General features: G+C 45.1%; 1 protein-coding gene across 6 annotated transcripts in view; it reads right to left on the bottom strand.

Moving 5' to 3' along the window:
• Nucleotides 1-585: 585 nt before the first annotated feature.
• The window catches only part of LOC110513752 (polycomb protein SCMH1), a 69,662-nt gene continuing 57,967 nt past the window's right edge, over nt 586-12,280 (bottom strand). For 3 of the 6 annotated variants that reach the window (XM_036951525.1, XM_036951527.1, XM_036951528.1), the window contains 5 exons: nt 9,461-9,643; nt 8,923-9,078; nt 5,598-5,843; nt 4,642-4,814; nt 586-1,592 (listed from right to left, as the gene is read on the bottom strand). In XM_036951525.1, the coding sequence (XP_036807420.1) occupies nt 1,467-1,592; nt 4,642-4,814; nt 5,598-5,843; nt 8,923-9,078; nt 9,461-9,643 (884 nt within the window). In that variant the 3' untranslated portion in view covers nt 586-1,466. The remainder of the gene's footprint in view (nt 1,593-4,641; nt 4,815-5,597; nt 5,844-8,922; nt 9,079-9,460; nt 9,644-12,280) is intronic. The other 3 variants (XM_036951526.1, XM_036951529.1, XM_036951530.1) reach the window with 3 other exon arrangements.

Here is a 12,280-nt window from a genome sequence, read left to right as displayed (position 1 = left end):
TATCACAATAAAGCAAGGCCGTTTGAAGTATTACCGTTCATTTAAACTGAGAACCTTCTGGAAAAATGTTCAGAAATGGATCACTTCTTCTGCCACAGCGACAAGATAAATAGTAAAAATAAGTCCTATTTTATCACATTATAGGTTGTTGTGACACAAATGAATCCACATCCACATCTCTTCTCCTTGTGTGTTGAATCCCCCTAACACTCCATATCCTGTTTGTCTGACTGCTACACAGCCTTGTATCCATATATACAGGATATCCTGAACATGAAACGTTAGATACATATCAACTGTCCATTTGGTGCTTGAAAACCTTCCGACAACCAACAGTCAACTATCTACTTTTAACAGCTATGATTTGAAATGAGATGAAGGCCATACACGTGTTGCAATCAATGTTCAGCTTGGCTACCATCAGGTCTGATGGTGTAGCCAACACTACCAGTACAAATACCAGACTGTTTGGGTTAAAATACAGACAGGATTCAACACAACCTTCCTGTATATATGCAGAGATTAATAATACCTTTTAAAGACAGTACAAAATCCAAGATATAAAAAAAACAACATATTTTTTGGCTTTTTATGTAAAACACAGGTTTTTTGTCTGGTTCTTCAAACATAAGTCCACCATCTTCTTTTACAATGAGACGTTGACTTGAACAGGAACTTCCTGTCTTCATTGTCCAACGTATTCTAGAATCTACACGCAATGTCCAATCGCAATCATAGATCCTGGTTAGAAGTTCCATTGGGGCGATCCAAAGAACGATCAGTGTTCCAACGAGTCCAGATTGTGTGATGTCACACCCTGAATGCACTAAGGAGTACGGTCAAATGTGGTGTCCAAAACAAACAATGAATCTTAACAGCATGGTACATTCTCCTTATCAACATCCTTTGATATTAAAACTATTGAAGAATCAAATCACAGTCTCCATATAGAAGCTGAATGGTTGATATCTTATTGCAATGAGAGGCTAGTGCAACAAGTAATACATGCCATTGGGGGTTGTGTGGAGATGGCTCCTTGCATCTCCAGGTCTCCACGGCTGACAGTAGCCTGGTCTCAGATCTGTTTGTTTTTTACAGAACATTCTGGGACCAGGCTAAGTAGGTAAGGGTTGAGAGAAGGTGTACATGGGCAATGCATAGGTAGGTAAACACTCAACATCATCCTTTGGGATTCAGCTGAGTCTATTCTAAAGAATAGTAGACTGAAGTTCGTTCATAGTGTTTCTCTGTACGGACGTTCACACTGACGTTCACACTGACGTTCATACTGTTTCTCTGAATGCTCTTCATCACAGGATGAGGTATGAAGGTCTCTGCAAAGGAATGATTAAGGACTCATTGTGCTTAGGGTTTCACAGCAAAGATGATCTTCCCATTCTAGTGTGTGTGTGTGTGTGTGTGTGTGTGTGTGTGTGTGTGTGTGTGTGTGTGTGTGTGTGTGTGTGTTACTGTTTGGTCTGTTTGAGCCTCTCGATGTGGTGACATAGCTTGAGGGCGGGGCCTAGTTTCAGACCCATGTACTTCATGATGATGTCACTACGTAGAAGCATCAGCGCCTTTCCGTCGATCTCCTGAAGACAAGAGACAAACGCAGTCAGAAAGAGGGCTTAGCACCAACACAGGACAAGATGACAGCCAAGATGGCCGAAACATCTATGATTAACTCTTCTAAATGAAAGGTTGTGGGGTTTTTAACGTTCAACAGTGATAGGTGCACCTATTTCCCCCAACACAGAACCAACAATACAGCAGAACAACAACACAATTCTCTCTGAGCTGAGATGTCCAGACAGACATCAACAGAAAATGTCTGCCGTCGTACTGTAAACATTCACTGCGTTGTAGATGGCCTGTATGGTTGAACAGAGTTGGGTTTTCCTGGAGGGAATGAAAGTGATTCTCTCCAGACAGGTAGGGAAGGTTCTGAGACAGGCCAGTGCTAGTCTCCCAGGTTATAGACTAAACACAGAGGACACAGGCCATAGGAATAGAATTAGAACACTGTTGTAAATCTATCTCTGTGACACAGACGTCCTCCCTTCCTGCTTCTGACAGGGACATACACACAGCGAGGAGGGCTGGAGCACATCAGAGCCAGGCCAGACACCTAACACATATCCTGGAGTGAATTTATTTTTGGGGATATTTATTGAATTTTTACACAACATAAAAATAATCTAGGGGGCATCTCAATGGTGTAACATCAGGCCTGGACCCGGGACACTTAGACACACATCTAGGGGGCATCTTAATAGTGTAACATCAGGCCTGGACCCGGGACACTTAGACACACATCTAGGGGGCATCTCAATAGTGTAACATCAGGCCTGGACCCGGGACACTTAGACACACATCTAGGGGGCATCTCAATAGTGTAACATCAGGCCTGGACCCGGGACACTTAGACACACATCTAGGGAGCATCTCAATAGTGTAACATCAGGCCTGGACCCGGGACACTTAGACACACATCTAGGGAGCATCTCAATAGTGTAACATCAGGCCTGGACCCGGGACACTTAGACACACATCTAGGGGGCATCTCAATAGTGTAACATCAGGCCTGGACCCGGGACACTTAGACACACATCTAGGGGGCATCTCAATAGTGTAACATCAGGCCTGGACCCGGGACACTTAGACACACATCTAGGGGGCATCTCAATAGTGTAACATCAGGCCTGGACCCGGGACACTTAGACACACATCTAGGGGGCATCTCAATAGTGTAACATCAGGCCTGGACCCGGGACACTTAGACACACATCTAGGGAGCATCTCAATAGTGTAACATCAGGCCTGGACCCGGGACACTTAGACACACATCTAGGGAGCATCTCAATAGTGTAACATCAGGCCTGGACCCGGGACACTTAGACACACATCTAGGGAGCATCAGGCCTGGACCCGGGACACTTAGACACACATCTTAGGAGCATCTCAATAGTGTAACATCAGGCCTGGACCCGGGACACTTAGACACACATCTAGGGAGCATCTCAATAGTGTAACATCAGGCCTGGACCCAGCACTTAGACACACATCTAGGAGGCATCTCAATAGTGTAACATCAGGCCTGGACTCAGCACTTAGACACACATCTAGGGGGCATCTCAATAGTGTAACATCAGGCCTGGACCCGGGACACTTAGACACACATCTAGGGGGCATCTCAATAGTGTAACATCAGGCCTGGACCCGGGACACTTAGACACACATCTAGGGAGCATCTCAATAGTGTAACATCAGGCCTGGACTCAGCACTTAGACACACATCTAGGGGGCATCTCAATAGTGTAACATCAGGCCTGGACCCGGCACTTAGACACACATCTAGGGAGCATCTCAATAGTGTAACATCAGGCCTGGACCCGGGACACTTAGACACACATCTAAGGGGCATCTCAATAGTGTAACATCAGGCCTGGACCTGGCACTTAGACACACATCTAGGGAGCATCTCAATAGTGTAACATCAGGCCTGGACCCGGGACACTTAGACACACATCTTAGGAGCATCTCAACAGTGTAACATCAGGCCTGGACCCGGGACACTTAGACACACATCTAGGGGGCGTCTCAATAGTGTAACATCAGGCCTGGACTCAGCACTTAGACACACATCTAGGGAGCATCTCAATAGTGTAACATCAGGCCTGGACCCGGCACTTAGACACACATCTAGGGAGCATCTCAATAGTGTAACATCAGGCCTGGACCCGGGACACTTAGACACACGTCTAGGGAGCATCTCAATAGTGTAACATCAGGCCTGGACCCAGCACTTAGACACACATCTAGGGAGCATCTCAATAGTGTAACATCAGGCCTGGACCCGGGGCACTTAGACACACATCTAGAGGGCATCTCAATAGTGTAACATCAGGCCTGGACTCAGCACTTAGACACACATCTAGGGAGCATCTCAATAGTGTAACATCAGGCCTGGACCCGGGGCACTTAGACACACATCTAGGGGGCATCTCAATAGTGTAACATCAGGCCTGGACTCAGCACTTAGACACACATCTAAGGAGCATCTCAATAGTGTAACATCAGGCCTGGACCCGGGGCACTTAGACACACATCTAGGGGGCATCTCAATAGTGTAACATCAGGCCTGGACCCAGCACTTAGACACACATCTAGGGAGCATCTCAATAGTGTAACATCAGGCCTGGACCCGGCACTTAGACACACATCTAGGGAGCATCTCAATAGTGTAACATCAGGCCTGGACCCAGCACTTAGACACACATCTAGGGAGCATCTCAATAGTGTAACATCAGGCCTGGACCCAGCACTTAGACACACATCTAGAGGGCATCTCAATAGTGTAACATCAGGCCTGGACCCGGGGCACTTAGACACACATCTAGGGAGCATCTCAATAGTGTAACATCAGGCCTGGACCCGGCACTTAGACACACATCTAGGGAGCATCTCAATAGTGTAACATCAGGCCTGGACCCGGCACTTAGACACACATCTAGGGAGCATCTCAATAGTGTAGTGTCTGCCTCCTCGTCTCCTTCCCTCTATCAGCAGTGATGCTCCAAAGGAAGAAAAAGGACAAGAAACATCATCAATCAATAAATAAATCAATCAAGGTCCACTCACGTGTTTTCTGAAGAGCTCCACGTGGGGTCCGAGTGTTTGGGGGTCGGCGTCGTGGACAAACTGCATCACCTCATCCACAGACCAGGAGGAAGGGGCGTTCCCGGCCCCGTTCCCCGCTGCAGCCTCCCGGTCTGCAGCTGCCAGGTGCTCAGGACCTGTGGTGGAGCTCGCAGCTGAACAACAGAACACACAGACAGAGCAGCAGAGAGTCAGAATTCAATACTCACCTTTATAGTTAACCACCATGAATACTAATAGTTTCAGACTTTACAGGGCGGCAGGGTAGCCTAGTGGTTAGAGCGTTGGACTAGTAACCGAAAGGTTTCAAACCCCCGAGCTGACAAGGTGCCATTCTGCCTCTGAACAAGGCAGTTAACCCACTGTTCCTAGGCTGTCATTGAAAATAACAATTTGTTCTTAACTGACTTGTCTAGTTAAATAAATAAAATTACTTTACAGGGAAGGCACAACATATCCATGGCATTGTCCACTAGGTGGCAATGCTACACAACATATCCATGGCATTGTCCACTAGGTGGCAGTGCTACACAACATATCCATGGCATTGTCCACTAGGTGGCAGTGCTACACAACATATTTACTGCATCCTGACTACACTTCGGTTAAACAAATGAAAATAAAAACACCATCGCCTTTCTTGAACTAACTTGTCTTGCTAGCACTGTCTCAGCTGCTTCATTCTGGAAAATGCACTGACTGCGACTGAGATGTGTGGTTGTCTCACCTAGCTATCTTAAGATGAATGCACTAACTAAGTCGCTCTGGATACGAGCGTCTGCTGAGTTACTAAAACGCTGAATGTGATCTGTTCCAACACAGGAAGCCTAGCCCCCCCCAAAAAATCAACATTCAAACAAACGTAAATGGCCAACTAGAATCTAGAGGCACACACAAGTCCCGCCCAGTCAGCCAGCCAATGGGGGTTAAGCTCTTACAAGGCCTACCTTCCACTCTTCTCTGTAGCCCTCTGGACCCCAGGTCGGAAGGGTTGGGGGCCAGGCGCCTGAGGGGTGGTGGTGGGGGGTGACCAGACCCAGACCCAGGGTAGTAGGGGCTGCTGGACCCCTGGCCACGGTACTCTGAGGTGGTGCGTTGTGTCAGGGGGCGAGGGGTCATGGAGGGAGAGGTGGAGGTGTCCATAGGGTCCTCAGTCAAACCGTTCTCACTGCGAGGAAGGGGCTCTGATGGAGGGTAAGAGAGGTAGGATCGTCAGCGTATAGACACACACTAATACAGTGTCACAACCACATGAACTCTTTAAGTAAAATGACATCTAATAATGTGTCATGAGAAACTAAGCAAGTGTTTGATGATTGGTGATTAATCATGAAGTGGTTGCTTAGCCGTTAGCTGCTTGGTGATCGGTGATTAATCATGAAGTGGTAGCTTAGCCGTTAGCTGCTTGGTGATCGGTGATTAATCATGAAGTGGTAGCTTAGCCGTTAGCTGCTTGGTGATCGGTGATTAATCATGAAGTGGTAGCTTAGCCGTTAGCTGCTTGGTGATCGGTGATTAATCATGAAGTGGTTGCTTAGCCGTTAGCTGCTTGGTGATCGGTGATTAATCATGAAGTGGTAGCTTAGCCGTTAGCTGCTTGGTGATCGGTGATTAATCATGAAGTGGTAGCTTAGCCGTTAGCTGCTTGGTGATCGGTGATTAATCATGAAGTGGTAGCTTAGCCGTTAGCTGCTTGGTGATCGGTGATTAATCATGAAGTGGTAGCTTAGCCGTTAGCTGCTTGGTGATCGGTGATTAATCATGAAGTGGTAGCTTAGCCGTTAGCTGCTTGGTGATCGGTGATTAATCATGAAGTGGTAGCTTAGCCGTTAGCTGTTTGATGATTGGTGATTAATCATGAAGTGGTAGCTTAGCCGTTAGCTGCTTGGTGATTGGTGATTAATCATGAAGTGGTAGCTTAGCCGTTAGCTGCTTGGTGATTAATCATGAAGTGGTAGCTTAGCCGTTAGCTGCTTGGTGATCGGTGATTAATCATGAAGTGGTAGCTTAGCCGTTAGCTGCTTGGTGATTAATCCTGAAGTGGTAGCTTAGCCGTTAGCTGCTTGGTGATCGGTGATTAATCATGAAGTGGTAGCTTAGCCGTTAGCTGCTTGGTGATTAATCCTGAAGTGGTAGCTTAGCCGTTAGCTGCTTGGTGATCGGTGATTAATCATGAAGTGGTAGCTTAGCCGTTAGCTGCTTGGTGATTAATCATGAAGTGGTTGCTTAGCCGTTAGCTGCTTGGTGATCAGTGATTAATCATGAAGTGGTAGCTTAGCCGTTAGCTGCTTGGTGATCGGTGATTAATCATGAAGTGGTAGCTTAGCCGTTAGCTGCTTGGTGATCGGTGATTAATCATGAAGTGGTTGCTTAGCCGTTAGCTGCTTGGTGATCGGTGATTAATCATGAAGTGGTAGCTTAGCCGTTAGCTGCTTGGTGATCGGTGATTAATCATGAAGTGGTAGCTTAGCCGTTAGCTGCTTGGTGATCGGTGATTAATCATGAAGTGGTAGCTTAGCCGTTAGCTGCTTGGTGATCGGTGATTAATCATGAAGTGGTTGCTTAGCCGTTAGCTGCTTGGTGATCGGTGATTAATCATGAAGTGGTAGCTTAGCCATTAGCTGCTTGGTGATCGGTGATTAATCATGAAGTGGTAGCTTAGCCGTTAGCTGTTTGATGATTGGTGATTAATCATGAAGTGGTAGCTTAGCCGTTAGCTGCTTGGTGATTGGTGATTAATCATGAAGTGGTAGCTTAGCCGTTAGCTGCTTGGTGATTAATCATGAAGTGGTAGCTTAGCCGTTAGCTGCTTGGTGATCGGTGATTAATCATGAAGTGGTAGCTTAGCCGTTAGCTGCTTGGTGATTAATCCTGAAGTGGTAGCTTAGCCGTTAGCTGCTTGGTGATCGGTGATTAATCATGAAGTGGTAGCTTAGCCGTTAGCTGCTTGGTGATTAATCATGAAGTGGTAGCTTAGCCGTTAGTTGCTGATGCAATTACATTGAACAGTGGCAGGTCATCAGTATCTGTACAGTTACTAAGGCTTCATTAATAAACTATACAAGCAGAAGTTTTAATTAACCAAACAGCAGTTATGCATTAAGGAAAGTGTTTCAATAATGTAGAATCAGGAGGTAATAAGAAGGAAGACGATTGGCCACAACTATCACTCTACTGAGGACACAAGGAAGTGTGTTAATTCAGTAGAGTGGTCCTTCTAGTTAATCACAGTGCCCAGTCCAGCACTGGACTGCATCTTAATAGTGTAGAGAGGCTTCCTCTCCTTCTAGTTAATCACAGTGCCCAGTCCAGCACTGGGCTGCATCTTAATAGTGTAGAGAGGCTTCCTCTCCTTCTAGTTAATCACAGTGCCCAGTCCAGCACTGGGCTGCATCTTAATAGTGTTGAGAGGCTTCCTTTCATTCTAGCTAATCACAGTGCCCAGTCCAGCACTGGGCTGCATCTTAATAGTGTAGAGAGGCTTCCTCTCCTTCTAGTTAATCACAGTGCCCAGTCCAGCACTGGGCTGCATCTTAATAGTGTAGAGAGGCTTCCTCTCCTTCTAGTTAATCACAGTGCCCAGTCCAGCACTGGGCTGCATCTTTATAGTGTAGAGAGGCTTCCTCTCCTTCTAGTTAATCACAGTGCCCAGTCCAGCACTGAGCTGCATCTTAATAGTGTAGAGAGGCTTCCTCTCCTTCTAGTTAATCACAGTGCCCAGTCCAGCACTGGGCTGCATCTTAATAGTGTAGAGAGGCTTCCTTTCCTTCTAGTTAATCACAGTGCCTTGTCCAGCACTGGGCTGCATCTTAATAGTGTAGAGAGGCTTCCTCTCCTTCTAGTTAATCACAGTGCCCTGTCCAGCACTGGGCTGCATCTTAATAGTGTCGAGAGGCTTCCTCTCCTTCTAGTTAATCACAGTGCCCAGTCCAGCACTGGGCTGCATCTTAATAGTGTAGAGAGGCTTCCTCTCCTTCTAGTTAATCACAGTGCCCAGTCCAGCACTGGGCTGCATCTTAATAGTGTAGAGAGGCTTCCTCTCCTCATTTCATCTGCACTGACATTAAAACTGGACAGGTGAAAGTCAATTCCTGGGTAGCTATCCTCCATTTAGTTTTTCCTTATCCTGTATTTTGTGTTTATATATCAGTACTGAAGGAGACGAGATGACAAAGGAAGGACAGGAGGTCATTTCAAACTATTGCGATGTATCCCCAGTGAGTGCACCAGGGGTAGCTCTGAGGCTGAGGGGTGTTAGTGTACCTTCCGAGGGGTGTGCCTCTGTGCTGTGCAGCCGTTTGGAGGAGGACAGGGGAGAAGGGTAAAGGTTACAGTCCCTGTCTCTGTCCATCTGGAAGCGCCTGCTCCTTCCTACGGAGCCTCTGGCTATGGACAAGGCCTCTGACATCTCTTCTTTTACTGAAGACAACAGAGGAGAGAAAAGAGACGGCATCAGCTACTGCCAACTGAGGACCACTGAGATCTCTTCTTTTACTGAAGACAACAGAGGAGGGACAAGAGACGGCATCAGCTACTGCCAACGAAGGGCCACTGAGATCTCTATAAACTTGTGTTTTATAGAGGGGTCTGATGTTTCATGTGGGTCAGTGACCTGTTGAAGGAAATGCTATGACATTATAGATGACCAATGGAATATTAGAGAAATAGCCACAGTTTATATTGTGACTGTTGATGGTGTAGGTTGATGGGAAATACATGCTGGCTTGTGGCTTTGTGACAAAGATAAGGAAAAGCTCACAAACACACACACACACACACAAAATCGGGTGGCAGGCATTACCTGACGTGCTCCTGTCGTAGGCTGTGTGTCCAGTGGAGGCCATGAATGCAGGGCTGAAGGGTTGGGAGGAGAACAGGTTGTCACTCTGCAGCTGGTGACACAGAGTCTCCATGAACCTGAGCACAAAGGAGGCAGAGGAGGCCTGTGGCAGCTTGACATAGTGGATCCCCCCATCAGACCGCACTGCAGGGTGGGAGACAGAACAGATAGACACAGTCATATGGTATCTAGCTGATTACAGAGGCACTGAAGGCCTGGGACAGCAAGGAGGCCTACAAACCTGACTTAGTTACATCAGCTCTGTCAGGAGGAATGGGCCAAAATTCACCCAACTTATTGTGGGAAGCTTATGGAAGGTTACCCGAAACCTTTGACCCAAGTTAAACAATTTAAAGGCAATGCTATCAAATACTAATTGAGTGTATGTAAACTTCTGACCCACTGGGAATGCGATGAAAGAAATAAAAGCTGAAATAAATCATTCTCTCTACTATTATTCTGACATTTCACATTCTTAAAATAAAGTGCTGACCCTAACTGACCTAAAAACAGGGAATTTTTACTAGGATTAAATGTCAGGAATTGTGAAAAACTAAGTGTTAAATGTGTTTGGCTAAGGTGTATGTAAACTTCCGACTTCAACTGTCTGTATCTGGGCTGAGAGAGGCAGGCAGAGGCACTCAGCAGATGGAGAAGTGACTGGCTGTACCAGACATACATCACATAGCTCTTTACCTAGCTGTTGAAACACTATCTGTTAGGGACCTGACCATACCATATTATCTGTTAGGGACCTGACCATACCATATTATCTGTTAGGGACCTGACCATACCATATTATCTGTTAGGGACCTGACCATACCATATTATCTGTTAGGGACCTGACCATACCATATTATCTGTTAGGGACCTGACCATACCATATTATCTGTTAGGGACCTGACCATACCATATTATCTGTTAGGGACCTGACCATACCATATTATCTGTTAGGGACCTGACCATACCATATTATCTGTTAGGGACCTGACCATACCATATTATCTGTTAGGGACCTGACCATACCATATTATCTGTTAGGGACCTGACCATACCATATTATCTGTTAGGGACCTGACCATACCATATTATCTGTTAGGGACCTGACCATACCATATTATCTGTTAGGGACCTGACCATACCATATTATCTGTTAGGGACCTGACCATACCATATTATCTGTTAGGGACCTGACCATACCATATTATCACCATACTTATGTATGGAGATTCTCACAATTCTATATGTATTGCGATACGATACTGTGATTTTATTGTGATTCCATGTTCCAAACATATTGATCACCATTTGTCTGCTGTCGAGGAACAAGAGAGAACCATGAGAACCATGATTCTATGGCGCAGTAACGACATGATTATTTGGTTTCTATGGCGCAGTAAAGACATGATTATTTGGTTTATATGGCGCAGTAAAGACATGATTATTTGGTTTCTATGGCGCAGTAAAGACATGATTATTTGGTTTCTATGGCGCAGTAAAGACATGATTATTTGGTTTCTATGGCGCAGTAAAGACATGATTATTTGGTTTCTATGGCGCAGTAAGAGACATGATTATTTGGTTTCTATGGCGCAGTAAAGACATGATTATTTGGTTTCTATGGCGCAGTAAGAGACATGATTATTTGGTTTCTATGGCGCAATAACAGACATGATTATTTGGTTTCTATGGCGCAGTAAGAGACATGATTATTTGGTTTCTATGGCGCAGTAAAGACATGATTATTTGGTTTATATGGCGCAGTAAAGACATGATTATTTGGTTTCTATGGCGCAGTAAGAGACATGATTATTTGGTTTCTATGGCGCAATAACAGACATGATTATTTGGTTTCTATGGCGCAGTAAGAGACATGATTATTTGGTTTCTATGGCGCAGTAAAGACATGATTATTTGGTTTCTATGGCGCAGTAAAGACATGATTATTTGGATTCTATGGCGCAGTAAGAGACATGATTATTTGGTTTCTATGGCGCAGTAAAGACATGATTATTTGGTTTCTATGGCGCAGTAAGAGACATGATTATTTGGTTTCTATGGCGCAGTAAAGACATGATTATTTGGTTTCTATGGCGCAGTAAGAGACATGATTATTTGGTTTCTATGGCGCAATAACAGACATGATTATTTGGTTTCTATGGCGCAGTAAGAGACATGATTATTTGGTTTCTATGGCGCAGTAAAGACATGATTATTTGGTTTCTATGGCGCAGTAAGAGACATGATTATTTGGTTTCTATGGCGCAATAACAGACATGATTATTTGGTTTCTATGGCGCAATAACAGACATGATTATTTGGTTTCTATGGCGCAATAACAGACATGATTATTTGGTTTCTATGGCGCAGTAAGAGACATGATTATTTGGTTTCTATGGCGCAGTAAAGACATGATTATTTGGTTTCTATGGCGCAGTAAGAGACATGATTATTTGGTTTCTATGGCGCAATAACAGACATGATTATTTGGTTTCTATGGCGCAATAACAGACATGATTATTTGGTTTCTATGGCGCAGTAAAGACATGATTATTTGGTTTATATGGCGCAGTAAAGACATGATTATTTGGTTTCTATGGCGCAGTAAAGGCATGATTATTTGGTTTCTATGGCGCAGTAAAGACATGATTATTTGGTTTCTATGGCGCAGTAAAGACATGATTATTTGGTTTCTATGGCGCAATAAGAGACATGATTATTTGGTTTCTATGGCGCAGTAAAGGCATGATTATTTGGTTTCTATGGCGCAGTAAAGACATG

Source organism: Oncorhynchus mykiss, chromosome 18 (genome assembly GCF_013265735.2).
Source record: "Oncorhynchus mykiss isolate Arlee chromosome 18, USDA_OmykA_1.1, whole genome shotgun sequence".
In the NCBI taxonomy this organism is placed as follows: Eukaryota; Metazoa; Chordata; class Actinopteri; order Salmoniformes; family Salmonidae; genus Oncorhynchus; species Oncorhynchus mykiss.
This window is presented reverse-complemented; position numbering and strand designations above follow the sequence as displayed.